At 42.2% G+C, this 14,708-nt stretch overlaps 1 protein-coding gene across 1 annotated transcript in view; it reads left to right on the forward strand.

Moving 5' to 3' along the window:
• Positions 1 to 14,708, forward strand: part of Slc24a3 (solute carrier family 24 member 3) — a 558,530-nt gene that overhangs the window by 75,207 nt on the left and 468,615 nt on the right. The window contains exon 2 of the mRNA XM_004668736.3: positions 2,942 to 3,070. Within this exon, the coding sequence (XP_004668793.2) occupies positions 2,953 to 3,070 (118 nt within the window). The 5' untranslated portion in view covers positions 2,942 to 2,952. The remainder of the gene's footprint in view (positions 1 to 2,941; positions 3,071 to 14,708) is intronic.

Consider the following 14,708-nt stretch of genomic DNA (forward strand, 5'->3'; position numbering starts at 1 on the left):
TTCTGAACTTTAGGATTGCAGTTCTAAAAAGAGCTTTTTTTTTTTTTTTTTCCTGAACCATATAATGAGTACAAAAGACCAATATGCCAGTCATATCATGACAGTTTCTCTAGATACCATGTGGGTTGGCAGCTGTCAAGATACCCTGCCCGTCTCTGTTCTGAAGTCTTCTGTGCTCACAGGCATGGTTCAACCTCCAGAGCCTGCATCTCATTGTCTGAGCCTTTGCTGTGCTCACTTTGGATCGCCATGTGGTAGACTGGAAATGCTGGAGAATTAATGTTTCTGGGAACAGCCTTCAACCAATAGCAGATAAGGAGTATAGACAGATATCCGTGCTCTCTGATCCCTTTAGTGTCTGAGATGTCCATCTACACTGGCTCCCATGGCTTTCTGGAGGGATCAGGTATTCCTCTCTTATTTTGGCAACTGGCTTGAAACATACTTCCCCTATCTTATATCTCTGCTGCCTTATAGAGCCTTCTGGGATCACATCTCCTGTCAGCCAGCAGTGCCCAAGATCTTCCTCTTAGGAGCTATTTCCAGTTATAATCCTGAGACAAAGGCAATACCTTCCACTACGTTTTTGATAATTTATAATGTATTGTATATTCATGCTTTAGGACTGTTAATTGGAGTCTAAGGCTATGGACCTTAATGTTTCTTCGTGAGTTGTTAAGTTTTTTCTCTGCCTGTCATCAATATTAATCACAAGATTAACCAATCAGTTTAATCAAAGTATGCATATGCCTTGTTTGAACTTTGAGCCCTCCCTTTAGTATTGTTGTGACATTTTTGGCCAACCTAATACATATTATTACTACCATATAGGATTTTGTGTTTTTGAGTCAAAGTGATTGTTTATTTTACTATTTTTACCCCTTCTTTGACTAGATGTGTGGGGCTGCTATTACTATGTATAGCCTTTTCGCTTAAGTGAGGTACTTAAAAACAGCGAGAATTCCTAGGTCTCTCACATTACCCATCTATAAAGTAAGAATGGTGATTTCATCCTATATTTCATGAGCACCTACTACCGATTTGGTTGTGATTAGGTGTTGCAGAGACAATGATCCTGCTCCCTGTTTCTTTCTTTGGTGGTGTTCAAAGGCTCCAATTTAACAATGAAGCAAAATCACCTGGGCAATTGTGATCACTATAGAAACAGAGAAGGGAGTTTGATGGCCTTCAGCAACTCATGGACCTTTTCATACATCATGGCAGTGTGTCTGGGTGTGGCCTGTGGCCTAGTGTGAAGGCTGTTGGACACACAGACTCGGCTCTCATCTTGTATTTATATGCATTTAATGACGCATTCTAAAATACCCAAGAGATTATCATGGCCTCACATTACTTCTTTCTTTAGTGCCAGTTGCTAGAAAGAGCTATATTGGCTGGTCATCTCCATTTCCTGATGACCCACTGGTCATTTCAGCTGTCATTTCTCTGTCTTTGTCTTGCTAGATTAGGCCAGGGCATTCTAGGTAATTGACTCCTTGTCCTTGAATTTTCTTTCTTCCTATCTTCCATGACACCAATCTCTCTTGTTCTTTACCAATAGGAACCTGTGTTGGAGTCTTCCACTCTACTTATTCTCTGGAGAAATATTAGTTTCTCCATTCCTTCTCATTAGTTATCCCTGTCCAGACATAAAACCTACAGATACCCACCCAGATGTATATCTCATGGTCTTTCCTGCTTGCTCAGTCCTCTCCTGTACTCTCTTGTGTGTTAGCTGTCTTGCCTGAAGTATCGTTAGCCAGAAGTTATGTACTGCCCTACCAATTACCTTATCTGTGGATACTACAAACTCAGTATGTCTTAACAAGAATGGACTGTGTTCTACCTTCCTGTGCCCTTTTCTTTCTGTTGTTTTTTTTCCTGACATTTCCATCCCTACAGTCATCTCAGCCAGAGCTATGGGCTCACCCTTCCATGATTTACCTTCTGTGGTTTACATTTTCCTGTATCTCTTGTTTGTTGAAAACTTGCCTTGGGTCCCTCACTGGCCTGTGTTTAGGAATAGTGAAATCGTATCTTAGCTTGGTTACCTCACACTCCCCCTCACCCCCACCATGAGGCAGATCCTGAGAATATGTTCAATAAAAGTTGGTTTAGGGCTGGAGAGATGGTTTAGCAGTTAAGCACTTTCCTGTGACGCCTAAGGACCCCAGTTCGAGGCTCGATTCCCCAGGACCCATGTTAGCCAGATGCACAAGGGGGCACATGCATCTGGAGTTTGTTTGCAGTGGCTGGAGGCCCTGGTGCACTCATTCTCTCTCTGTCTACCTCTTTCTCTCTCTGTTGCTCTCAAATAAATAATAAATAAAAATAAAAAATGTTTAAAAAGTTGGTTTATTTAAGGGGCAGTTCAAGTAATAGTGGTGAAGGGTAAACTTTAGTAGGAAAAATCAGCTCACACTGAATCAGTGGAGTTGATTTCCCCTATTACTTCCCTGCTCCATTCTCAAAAATGTCATATTGATAACTTAAAGTTGACACTCATGGTAATGTTGGTACCATGGAAGTTGATCAATGACTTCAAGTCACTCCCCTCTCTCAGTATTGATTGTTAAACATCTCCCAGTGTGTTGCTGAGGGCAGGAGATTGAAAATGAGAAGAGAACCATTAATCAAATATACTTTATCAAGAGACTTATGCTGTATGTCATATGAGCTTATTCCCATCAAGGAAAGCACTAGAATCCATACCTCTCAATCATCTCATTCAATCAAAGAGGTATATGTACACCAATTCTAATCTGTCATTGCAAGGCTGCCTTTGACAGCCCAGTAAGATTCAACAGCCAGTATTTAAAGCCAATGAGGTGTCATGCAGAGCAGAGAAAAGATGGTTGATTAAGGCACACCCTCCCCAACAACATGCGTAAAGGCTGATAGGTGGCTATTAGTGATTATGGTGATTGTCTTTTTCTCCCAGGGCTTGACATCATGGACCTCATTGGAGAAGACAGAAAGTGGATGGTGGGGAGGAAGCTGATGCAAGTGAATGACACTCTGACTTCTGAAGATGCAGGACTCCGGAGCAGCAAGAACTGCACTGAACCAGGTATTAATGGTGACGGCTGTGTTCTAGGCAGTAGCTGACATTTTCTTTGAGTATGGCTGAGACAAGGCTGGTTGCTATGTTTTTGTTTTTATTTTCTTTGTGTTCCAATCTAGAGAGATTTTAAGGATATTTAGAGCCAATATCTCTGAAACTCAAAGGAGACCTCAAGTTTGTTCCTTCCAAGGGTCTGACAACATGAAGACATCACAGCCAAAGACTTGTTTCATTTTTAGTGTTATCATGAGTGCATATAAATAACCATCATTGCATCTCTCAAAGACCTTAGATATTTGAATATAAAAGGTGTCTCAAGAAGTTGTGTGTACACTCTTAGGAGGAAACTGAATAGAAGGGCCTAGAAGAATATTAACAATTAACTCACAAGTAAAGCTGGAAACAATCAAGACCACCACACACTGCATAGCCTAGAGTCCTTAAGTGAAAGTATTTGGGAGTTATTGTGGGTCTTTATTAAATGCAATGAATATCCCCAAAGGTCAGTGAAGCACATGGAAACTATATTAATTAGAAATGAAAATGGTCATTATTTTGTGACATGGGGCATGTGAACAAATGTGAACAAAAAAGAAAATAATTCCACTCAGGTCTAGCTTAGTGAATCAGTATGTTCATTGGGACTACTTTGGGTAACCAGCTGTATGTGTGAGACATGACTTAACAGGGCATGGATGACTCAAAGGCATGTACATCACCAAAAAGTCCATCTCTAAATCAATGATGGTTCACGAAATCTGCATCCCTGTGGTCTCCCTGTAGGACTTGTAGGCAGCTTGGCTAGTCTGAGGGTCTTCTCTCCCACTGCCTCTTAGAACCATGGGGAGGGACCTTGATAAACTTGTAAGTTTCAGGAGCTTTCTAAGCCTTGTAATTTTTTTTTTTTTTTTTTGGTTTTTCGAGGTAGGGTCTCACTCTGGTCCAGGCTGACCTGGAATTAACTCTGTAGTCTCAGGGTGGCCTTGAACTCAAGGTGATCCTCCTACCTCTGCCTCCCGAGTGCTGGGATTAAAGGCGTGCGCCACCACGCCCGGCTAAGCCTTGTAAATTTTGTTTGCTTTCTGAGACCTGTATGTTTCACTTAGCTTCTGAGTCTCCTGAGCTTTCCTTCCAAAGGGAAGGTTTCCATTAGGAGTAAATAGCTACAAAAATAGTAATGAAGGGTTTGATTACCCTAGCTGAGAATAAAGCCAGTTATAACCTGAGAAACAGGCTTATCAAGGAATGGCCTGAACAGACATGAGAGGTACAGTGAAAGTTCTGTGGCAAGGACTATATTGGGTGTTCTTGTCTGGTTATCATATATTTTTTAAAATATATTTTTCTTATTTATTTATTTGAGAGAGAGAAAGAGGCAGATAGAGAGAAAGACAGAAAGAGAATGGGTATACCATGGCCTCTAGCCACTGAAAATGAGTTCCAGATACATTTACCACCATGTGCATCTGGCATATGTGAGTACTGGGGAATCAAGCCTGGAACCTTAGGCTTTACAGGCAAGTATATTAACTGATATGCCATCTCTCCATCCCAACAAATATTTTTCCAACATATTTCTTCAACTGGTAGTCCAGGCCTATAGAAAGACAAGAAACACAGTATTAGAAAGTCCAGTTGTTACCTTTGGGGTGGAAAGAATGGAGTCAGACATCATTTGATGAGTATACTGTGTTGGTTTCTTCCCATGCAGTCCTAGTGGTGAGGGAGGCTGCTGTTTCTGTTGTTGGGGGGCTGTGTAATGGGGAGAAGTGAGGCAGGCTTGCTGTGAGCATCAGTGCTCATTGTGTTAGGCAATGGATTTCTCACAATTACAGATGTCGAAGCTCAAGTACATTGAAAGCCAGTGCAAGAGAAGAAATGTTTCAGCTTTATAGGTAAGCAAAGGAAACATTCAAGTTGATGAAAAGAGCACAACCCCCCCAAAAACACGAGGACAAACACAACAAGCACATACTGGTACTGGCAGGGAGGGAAGGAACAGAGAAAGGCTTTGGGAGGAAAGTGGTCGTGGTGGAGGGAGGAAGTGAGAGAGAGAGAGAATGCTCAGGCGTGTTGTGTGGAGCAGGGCAAAATGAATGTGAGATTAGGAGTGATGTTCTTGATTTCCTCATGTTCAGATGAAAGGGACTAGGCTTCATCTGGGGACTCTTGACTGAACCAAATTCTGTAGGAAAGACAGAGTATGCCTGGCAGGAAGCACCTTGTTCAAATCCTAGCGTGTCAGAGCTTGCATCCTTCCAGAAGCCTGCTGGAGCCACTCAAACTGTGGGGACCACTCATTTTCTTAATAGCCACATGTGACCAGATGCCACCATAAATGGACATCAAGGACTCAGAACATGTCCCTCAGCACAGAAGGATCATGGAATATTGGACATTCTGATCTAGAACTTCCAGTTGTCTCTGGATACATCTCCTATCTTTCCAGCTCCCTTGTAAACATCTCAAAAACTTAGAGTGAATGTGGATGTGTGCATGCAAGAGCCATCTCTTTAGACTGGGTCTTGGAGTCACATTCAACTGTGTTTTAATTCAAGCTTAGAAGTTATGTGATCTGGGCAGCATGGTCAGATCTTTTAGCCTATTTTATTTGGAAACTGTGATTGTCATTCTGGCTTTTCATACTGTGAGAATTGGTAATGAAGTAACACAAGGATGTACAGTTTAGGACTTTTTATTCAATAGTTCTCTAGAAAGAGTTGATTTGTGAACTTCCAACTCTCTGCCAGGAGATGCCCAAGCCCCATTCTAGGTGAGTCACTGTGCAAGATTACTAGAGCCACATTCTGTAGCTACTCTTTACAAGAGATGGGCTGTCTGGTTCTGTCAACAATCTACACCCTTTCACCCAGGTTTGAGAAGTCATTCAGCTGGACCTTGAGGATCAACCATCATGATTTCTCAGATAATCCTTGAAGATCTCAGGCGGGGCATGTGCAAGTTAGCCACCACAGACCACCTGTGTCTAACAACCATGTCATCAAAACACACCGCAGGGGCAAGGGAGATTGCTCAGTGGATAAAGTGCTTGCTGAGCAAGCCTGAGTACTTGAGTTCAGAACCCCAGCACCCATGTAAAGAGCTGGATGCCGTGACAGGCATTTGCAATCACAGTCATGCCTATGGGTTAGAAGGAGCTAAGGTGGAAAGTGGGGACTAACAACCTGAGGTTGTCCTCTGCCCTCCACACCCATGCTGTGGCCCACATGTGTCCTCATTTATACACGTGCAAACATTCACACAAACGATACACATGACCCAGGCTGCCTCAGTGCCCCTCGTGGGATGCCAGGTTCTTTTCTCAGCCTTGACTAAGAAGAAATTTTGTAAATGCAAAGACAAAGCACTTTCAAGGTCCTGAATTTGTATTACTATTTTTTAATAATGCAATCGGCTCCTATTCCATGGAGGATGTGTTCTAAGATCTCTAGTGAATGTCTGAAACCATGTAACATATACTGTTATTATATAGAATACCTATGATAAAGTTTAATTTAAGAGTGATTAACAACAACAGCTCATAATAAAATAGAGAAATTACAACAGTATACAATAATAACAGTTACATAAAAGTTATGAATTGCTCATGTCTAGAATTTTCCATTTAATACTTTTGGATCATGGCTGCCCATAGGAAACCAAGAACAGTGAATCTTTGGGTAAGGGGTAGGGGAACCTGCTACATTCATCTTCTCTACCTCGGGACTTATTGTTGAATGGGAAGTATCAGCTGGAGAGAGCCAGTGGCAGGTCTGTTTCCCAAACATTACCTAGATTCCTTTTAAAGGCTGTGCATACGATGCATATTATTGAGGTGGCTGAATACAATGATGCATGCCCTCAGAAGTCTTCATGTAGGGGCTGCAAAGAGGCCTGTGTTGTCTTTGCTCTCACATCCTGTGTGTGATGTTAGCCTTAGCCATGCATATGACAGAAATGATGGGTAAAGGTTGACTGCGTAGGAACTTGAGTATGCTGGGTCCCAGTCCAACTGTGGCTGTATGAGTGATGGTATCGAGGTCATAGGCAGGAGTGCCTATATCACCTGTCCTGAAGTGCAGTCAGTTACCACTTAGGATGTCACAGTCTTTCAGACTGTGTTCTTTGAACCCCTGACTTTAAATGCTGCTGGAATAAGGCTGTAGGCTCAGGGACCAGAGATGGACTTAGCTCCATCCACCTTGGTTGTATTTCTTATGAGGGGCATGGAGTTGGTTTGCTTATCAGACATCCTTAACTCTGAAATAAAACTTAAAACTGGTCTGGAGAGATGGCTTAGTGGTTAAGGTGTTTGCCTGCAAAGCCAAAGTACCCAGGTTTGATTTCCCAGGACCCATGTAAGCCAGATACACAACGAGCACATGTGTCTGAAGTTCATTTGCAGTGGCTGAAGGCTCTGGTATACCCATTTTCTCTCTGCCTGTGTCTCTTCTCTCTCTCTCTGCAAATAAATAAATGAAAATAAATAATTATCAAAAAATTAAAACTTTCATCCTTTTTTTATTATATGAGAGCGACAGACAGAGAGAAAGACACAGAGAGAAAGACAGATAGAGGGAGAGAGAGAGAATGGGCGCGCCAGGGCTTCCAGCCTCTGCAAACAAACTCCAGACACGTGCGCCCCCTTGTGCATCTGGCTAACGTGGGACCTGGGGAACCGAGCCTCGAACTGGGGTCCTTAGGCTTCACAGGCAAGCGCTTAACCGCTAAGCCATCTCTCCAGCCCAAAACTTTCATCCTTTTTATTGCACAGATCCAACATTTCAGAAAAATTTCCAGAGTAAAGAGATAAAACTTCCATCCTAAGACCTTCTTATTATCCTTAATAACAGTTTCCCATGACTGCTATATTTCAACCTTATTCTATTCCTTTCCCCCACTCCTCCTTCCTCTCTGTTTCCCTATCTCTCCCTTCCCTCTGCTTCACTGTCTATCCAGTGCAGCTCTGGTGCAGGGCCTACATCTGACCTGGGTGATGGTATTGGAGAGTCTTTATTCTTTGTATGACATCTTCCACTTTAAGAAGATACTATTTTAGATATTTTTGATTTTTTAGTGGATTCTTCTCCTTACCTGCTTTTAGTAAAAGTTGATCATTTTTTTTAATCTGTAGAACTGCGTGAAATGACTGACCTCCAGGCTCTAAATTTTTCTGTAATTGTTCCAGCTCTCTGTGAATTTTTAAGGCTATTTTTTTTAAGTCTGATGCTGCCTATTTCAACTGAAGCCTGGAAACATTGCTTTTTTGGCAAATGACACTTGAAATTGTTTACTCAGATGACCTATTAAGAGAAATTTCACTTTGAGTAAATTTGGTATACAGAAAATTAAGTTAGCTAAATGTGATATTGAGGGTGGTGGACAACTGCAGAAAAAGTGAATTTTTTTTTATCATATTTCTGTGTCACTCTGTGGAACTTTATTTATACACTTTGCAGTGTATCTCCAGAAAAAAAAAAAAAATCTATCCTCCTCTGGTTTTCCATTCTTTGAAATTTTAAGGAAATGAGCTTCTCCTCATAGTGCATCTTTAAATAAACCTTGAAAGAAGGACACTGTCTCAAGTGATGGCTCGCAATGTGGGCTTCACAGTGAGCTAACTGTAAAGGGGTCAGCTCACTTTGATCAGCTGTGAAGGTGAGGAAGACACCGGGCCCTGTGTTGCAAGACCAAAGTGAGGGCTGCAGGGTGCTGTCCTAAGGGAGTATTTCTATATCAGTTGTTTACAAGAATGGCCAGAAACCACATAATTTAATATGTAAGTGAAATTTATGAGGAGAGAAGTTGTAGGTCTTTATGAAATAAGTATGGTTGATAAGACTTCAGATATAAATGAACATGGGGAAAATCTGCTCAGGTTCTGGCTATGACCAGTGTGTCTGGATCTCACTGTTTGGGGGTTTAAACTAAATGTCGAAAGCAGCTGGTTTAGCAACAGGGCTGGATATGATCAATCTTTCACATGAAAAAAAGTCAAGATGCAGAGGAGAAAACAACCTATCCAAGGTAGTGGGACTTGTAAGAAGCAAAGTGGAGCCACTCAATCCCCAGACAGCAGACAATTTCCCAGATGGTCTGATCATCACACTATGCAGAATAGCCTGTCGAGTACTGCATGTTTTTGGATAGATGAAGCCATTGGCAATGATGTGGAGAAAGCCTGAATAAGCCCTAAATCCCAGTTCCATTGCTCTCAACCTCTACAATGTCAGATGAAGTTTCTAATTGCTTTGAGCTCCACTTCCACCTTCTGTAAAGTGAAGATAAAAACGCCTTCTTCACAAGGTGCAGTAATCATTAAATGAGGTGAGTTCTGTAGAGGAGGTGGGTCCTCAGTCATGGTGTGTGCTTAATGAATTTATCTTTGTTACCAGAAATGAAACAGATGGTAGACTGGTGGGAATTGGGTAGGGAGAGGAGTATTAGAATATGGTGAGATTATTAGGGTTCTTTGGAGGGTAATTTATTTAGGGTTCCTAAACAACAATGCAAGATTCTTATAAGCTAAGCAGTGGGAAGAAGACAGGACAGAGGCACTAAGTAGCCTTTAAGTCGTTTTCTGACAGTAGGTAGCTTGTAGACAGATAAGCAGAGTTTTCAAAGCTTTCTATTTCATACTAATGAAGAATTTAAGTTTCAGGCTTGTTATATATAGTGTTCATTTCATCTAGCTTTTGACATCCCTCCAAAACCTTTGAAGTTTTTTTAATTACCTGCTCCTTAGTGTGTCCTCTCTGAAAGTGGGACAACAATGTCCTCCTTGGGCCCCTTTTCGAAAAACATTTTTATTTGTTTATTTATTTACTTACTTATTTCTTTAAGAGAGAGTGCTATAGAAAGAGGCAGATAGAGAGAAAGAGAATGGGCATGCCAGGGCCTGCAGACACTGTAAAAGAAATCTAGATGCATGCACCACCTTGTGCATCTGACTTATGTGGGTCCTGATGATTCAAACTGGGGTCCTTTGGCTCTGCAGGCAAGTCTTAACCATTAAGCCATTTCTCCAGCCCCTTTGACATTTTTTGAGATTTTTTTTTTTTTAAGAAACTGTTCTCTGAGTGTTTTTAATAAACTCTTTCCTAATCTGGTTAGTAGTGCCTAGAATCTTCCAGTAATACAGGTAAAGAATGACAATCTCTGTTCTTACATGTAAGTTTCTATAGGCCTATTTATAAAACATTTAGGCTTTTCAAGCAAGTTCCTTTAAGTATTGAGCCATCTCCTCAGCCCCCACACTTTAAACTTTCAAAGCATTTTATGTTCATTATAAGCTTGCTGGAATAGTTTGGCCCTTTGAAACAAATTCTTCCAGCTCTGGAGTGGCTGTCTTATGCATCCCAGTTGATAATTAAAAATCTAGGATCATCCAGGCATGGTGGTGCACGCCATTAATCCCAGTTCTTGGGAGGCAGAGGTAAGAGGATTGCCATGAGTTCAAGGCCACCCTAAGATCCATAGTGAATTCCAGGTCAGCCTCAGCTAGAGTAACACCCTACCTCAAAAAAAAAAAAAAAAAAAAAAAAAAAAAAAAAGAACAGAAAAAAGAATCTAGGATCACAAATGTGAAGAGGATTAAAAGATTACTACTTCTAATGCCTTCCAAATCCTTTCCCTTAAAGCCAGACTCAACAAACAATGGCCCTTGGCTAAAATGGGCTTCTCAACTATTTTTATGAATAAAGTTTTATTGGAACTCAACCACACATGTCCATTTGTGTGTTATCAATAGATGCTCTTATCTATATGACTGAACTGAATACTTGTAATACAGGCCCTAGGGCCTGCAGAGCCTGAATGTTTTTTCTTTGGCCCTTTACAGAAATGTTTACTGATGCTCAATGTTCTAGGCCCTGAGACTGTTGTCTCATGTGGCCTGGAAGGGTGTTAAAGCAGGAATGACATTCCCAAGTTCCTCTCTGGTTTCTCTAATCTTCACTTGTGTTACATGAAATACTTCCTTTTTGTGTTGTGTGTGTGTGATATGTATATTTCATGTCCATGTACATGTGTGCTGCCATGCATGTGCAGTGGTCAGATGACAATTTCAATGCTCCCTGCTTTGTTTACCAGTCTAACCGGCCCACCAGCTTGTGCAAATCTTCCTGTTTCTGCCTCTCACCTCACTGTAGGTGTGCTTGGATTGCAGATGTCTGGCCGCAGTATGTGGCTGTTCTGGGGATCCAGCCTCAGGTGCTCATGCGTGCATAGCAAGTGGTTTATCGCCTGAAACATCTTTCCAGCCCTGTATAAAATGCTTTTAATGTCCTTCCTAGAGTATGGGAATCCATGATCCTTGAGCTCTCTCTACCCTGCTTTCTCCCTTCCCTAACCCCCCTCCATCAAGCACATAATGAAAAAAGTACCTTTAACTTTTCTCCATCCATGTATTGGAGATATATTTAAATTTTCATTTCAAGAATAATTTCCCATTCCATAGCGATGCTTCAGGAATACTGATGTTGGCTAGTCCCTTGATTCAGAGCATCTGCAGTTCAGTCCCAAGGAGTATTAGACAATCTAGTTAGTTAGTTAATTAGTTAGTTAGTTAGGGTCCTGTCTGATCTCCTTGGGAGTGATGCTTCAATACAAAAATGATAAGCCGGCCTCCCTCTTGGCCAAAGAACAAATGCTAATCTTTGTCTCCAGCCCTCTGGTTTTCACTCATTGTTTCCAGAGTGGCAACATGTCCAGGGAAACTGGGGTCTTACTCAGAAATTAGCTTGTTCCACAAAACATCCCATTTTTCAAATGAAGCTAGGGCTCAACATGTGAAGGAGTCTCTTCAGAGTCTCCTGCTATAGGCACTAGAACAAGACCAGGGCTCTACTGTCTCTTCAGGACACAGTGCTAGGCTATCTCCCTTAGCTCTGTCCCTGTGGTAGTCTGCTCAGGGTCATATCTACAAATCCAGGTCTTCATCCCCAGAATCAGAAGTAGCAGCTAGCCCCCAGGGCTTATCTCACCCAGATCCAAGGCCTGCTAGAGAGCCTCTGGAAGGAAGGCTAAAACCTCGTAAGTTTTTGAAAAACCCTCTAGGAGCTTATTGGGTGCACTCAAGCTTGAGGCCTGTTGGCTTAATTCATGGGAGTTAGCCAGGGAAATTTGAAATCTAGGATCTTCCCCAGACCATGGAAATCTAGGACTGAAGACTAAGCCTCCATGGTTTCCAGGCTTGCTGGGTATTATGGTCTGAATGCTTGTGTGACCCCTCCCTCCATTTCATTTGTTGCAATAGCCACCCCCAGAGTGAAGGTACCCAGAGTGAAGGTATTAGAAAATAGAGCCTTTGGGAAGTGATGAGGTCATGAGGGTAGAGTCCTCATGCATGGGTTTACAGTCTTTACAAAAGAGTCTGAAGAGCTCCCATGCCTCTTTCACCATGGGGTGGGGGCACAAAAGGTGTCATCTATGGATAGGAAGTGGGCTTCACCAGACACAGCATCTGACAGAGCTTAATGTTGGTCTTCCAACCACCAGAACTGTGAGCAGTCAGGTTATTTAGAAACCACTCAGTGTATGGTATTCTGTAATAACAGCCCAAAAGGGGACACACTGGGTGATACAGTCAACAGTCCAGACTGACAACAGCAGCATGAAATACATTGTCCATCTCTGTCAAGGGGAAGATCGCTGAACCCATATGCCAGTTAGAACCATTCTGTTTTTCATTCCTCAATAAGCAAACACAAAGGGAGAGCCTCCACCAAAGTTAAGACACCCAGCCTATCTTGCTGTAGGCTTCTCATTCCTGCAGAGCTCCTTGTGAGCCTTAAAAGCACAGCTACTCCTCATCACACTCCATCTTCGGAAGTGTGGGAAGATTTTATTTCTAAGTTTTCTTGGAGACACTGGAATGGGTGGTCTTTGTTCCACCTTTGTTGCATTTAAAACATCTTTATACATTGAAGTTTGGAGGGAGTGTTCCTACCTTGTTCTTTCTGTGAATATTATCTTGCTCTTGCTCTTGCTCTTGCTCTTGACTACCTCAATACTTGTCTCCCTTCCTGCCTGTGCTTAGGAGTTGGGGATATTAGAGGCTTCAGGCGGAGGTATCCGTAGGACTCAGGGCTTGGCACTGGAGTGCTGACCAGGTCTCCCTGCCACACTCTATTCCAGTTTATGATGCTTTCAGCCTGGATGAACTCAGGAACTTCAGGAGAAGAGGAGGGTCACCGAGGACCAGCCTCATCCCCCAGAGACTCCTACAGCTTTCCTAGGATCCACAGAACAGTCTAGGATTTATTGCTGACAAATGCAGTGAACATAAGAGCTAAGCCACCTTCAGAAGAAGCTGGGACAGAGGGTTCTCTCATAGGCTGTGTGTGGCCAATGGGTTAATGGCTTCCACTCCAGTCTGTACACCGTAGGGCAAGCCTCTAGCTAGGTCCAGATCAGGCCTCTCAATCCACTTTGGAGTCCATTGAAATAAGAGCATGCCTGGGTTATCATATGTGTGCTCCTGAACTTCCTGATACAATCCCATTTCACTTGGATGGAATTTCCAACAATAAAATCCTTGAATTAAAGATTGCAGCCCATTTTAGAAACACAGAACAGAAAATGGATTTGATCATAGCCTATTGGCTTATCCATCTATGTCATGGCCTTGAGCTCAGCCTGGGCTCCCAGCCCTAGGCCAGCAATGCAACCAACTTCAGGCCACCACACCATTGCAATCAGAGATAAGAAATTGAGATAAGAAATAGGGCAGGCTGTTGACCCTAACAATAGACCATACTGGAGGGAGAAGAGGACTGAGGAGAGGATAGGTTGGATCCATTCCAACCTGCCATTAGTCATCCTTTCAAAGACCCTCACAGGGTCATGAGGAAGCCTGAAGATAAGGGCTATCTACAATCTATAACTCTTATGTAGAATTATGGATATAGGCCAGGGTCCCATAGACCTGGGGAGGAATCCTGATTTTGACACATGCACAGGCTATGGGATCTAAAACCAGCTACTTAGCCATGACTTTGTGCAGTACAGACAATTCACAACACAGCCTAGAATGGATACTCATCTCCTAGGCACATGCTATGGATCTGAAGGGCTCTCATAAACGGGTTCAGTGAATGATGCTTAGCACGATATGATTACTATTCATGCTGTCAAGTCATATCTCTAATTTGGGGGTTATGGAGGGGAGTTAAATGAATCTGACAGGTACTAATTTAAAAATCCAGGTATAAGCTAGGTGTGGTGGTACATATCTCATCTCAGCACTCAGGAGGCAGAGGTAGGAGGATCACCTTGAGTCCAAGGCCACCCTGAGACTACATAGTGAATTCTAGGTCAGCCTTGGCTAGCGTGAACCTCTACCTTGAAAAAAAAGAGGAACCAGATATAAGGTAAAAATGGTAGAACAGCCTGTCAGTATCAAAATAACTTTCTCAATCTATCTTTTATTGAAAAATAGGAAATCCTTTCATGTCAAAATCATGTTGACTTGCCACCCACAGTAAAACCACCCGTGATGGGTATTTGAGGCTCTAGATAAAATATGAAAAGTTGGATGACAAGGAAAAGTTAAAAGACTGTGAGCAAGAGCAAAATAATTGCTTTACTGCTTCCCTTTATCTTAGCCCATCTTGAATGTTGTAACAAAATACTATAGACTGGT

This window comes from Jaculus jaculus, chromosome 8, assembly GCF_020740685.1.
Source record: "Jaculus jaculus isolate mJacJac1 chromosome 8, mJacJac1.mat.Y.cur, whole genome shotgun sequence".
Taxonomy (NCBI): domain Eukaryota; kingdom Metazoa; phylum Chordata; class Mammalia; order Rodentia; family Dipodidae; genus Jaculus; species Jaculus jaculus.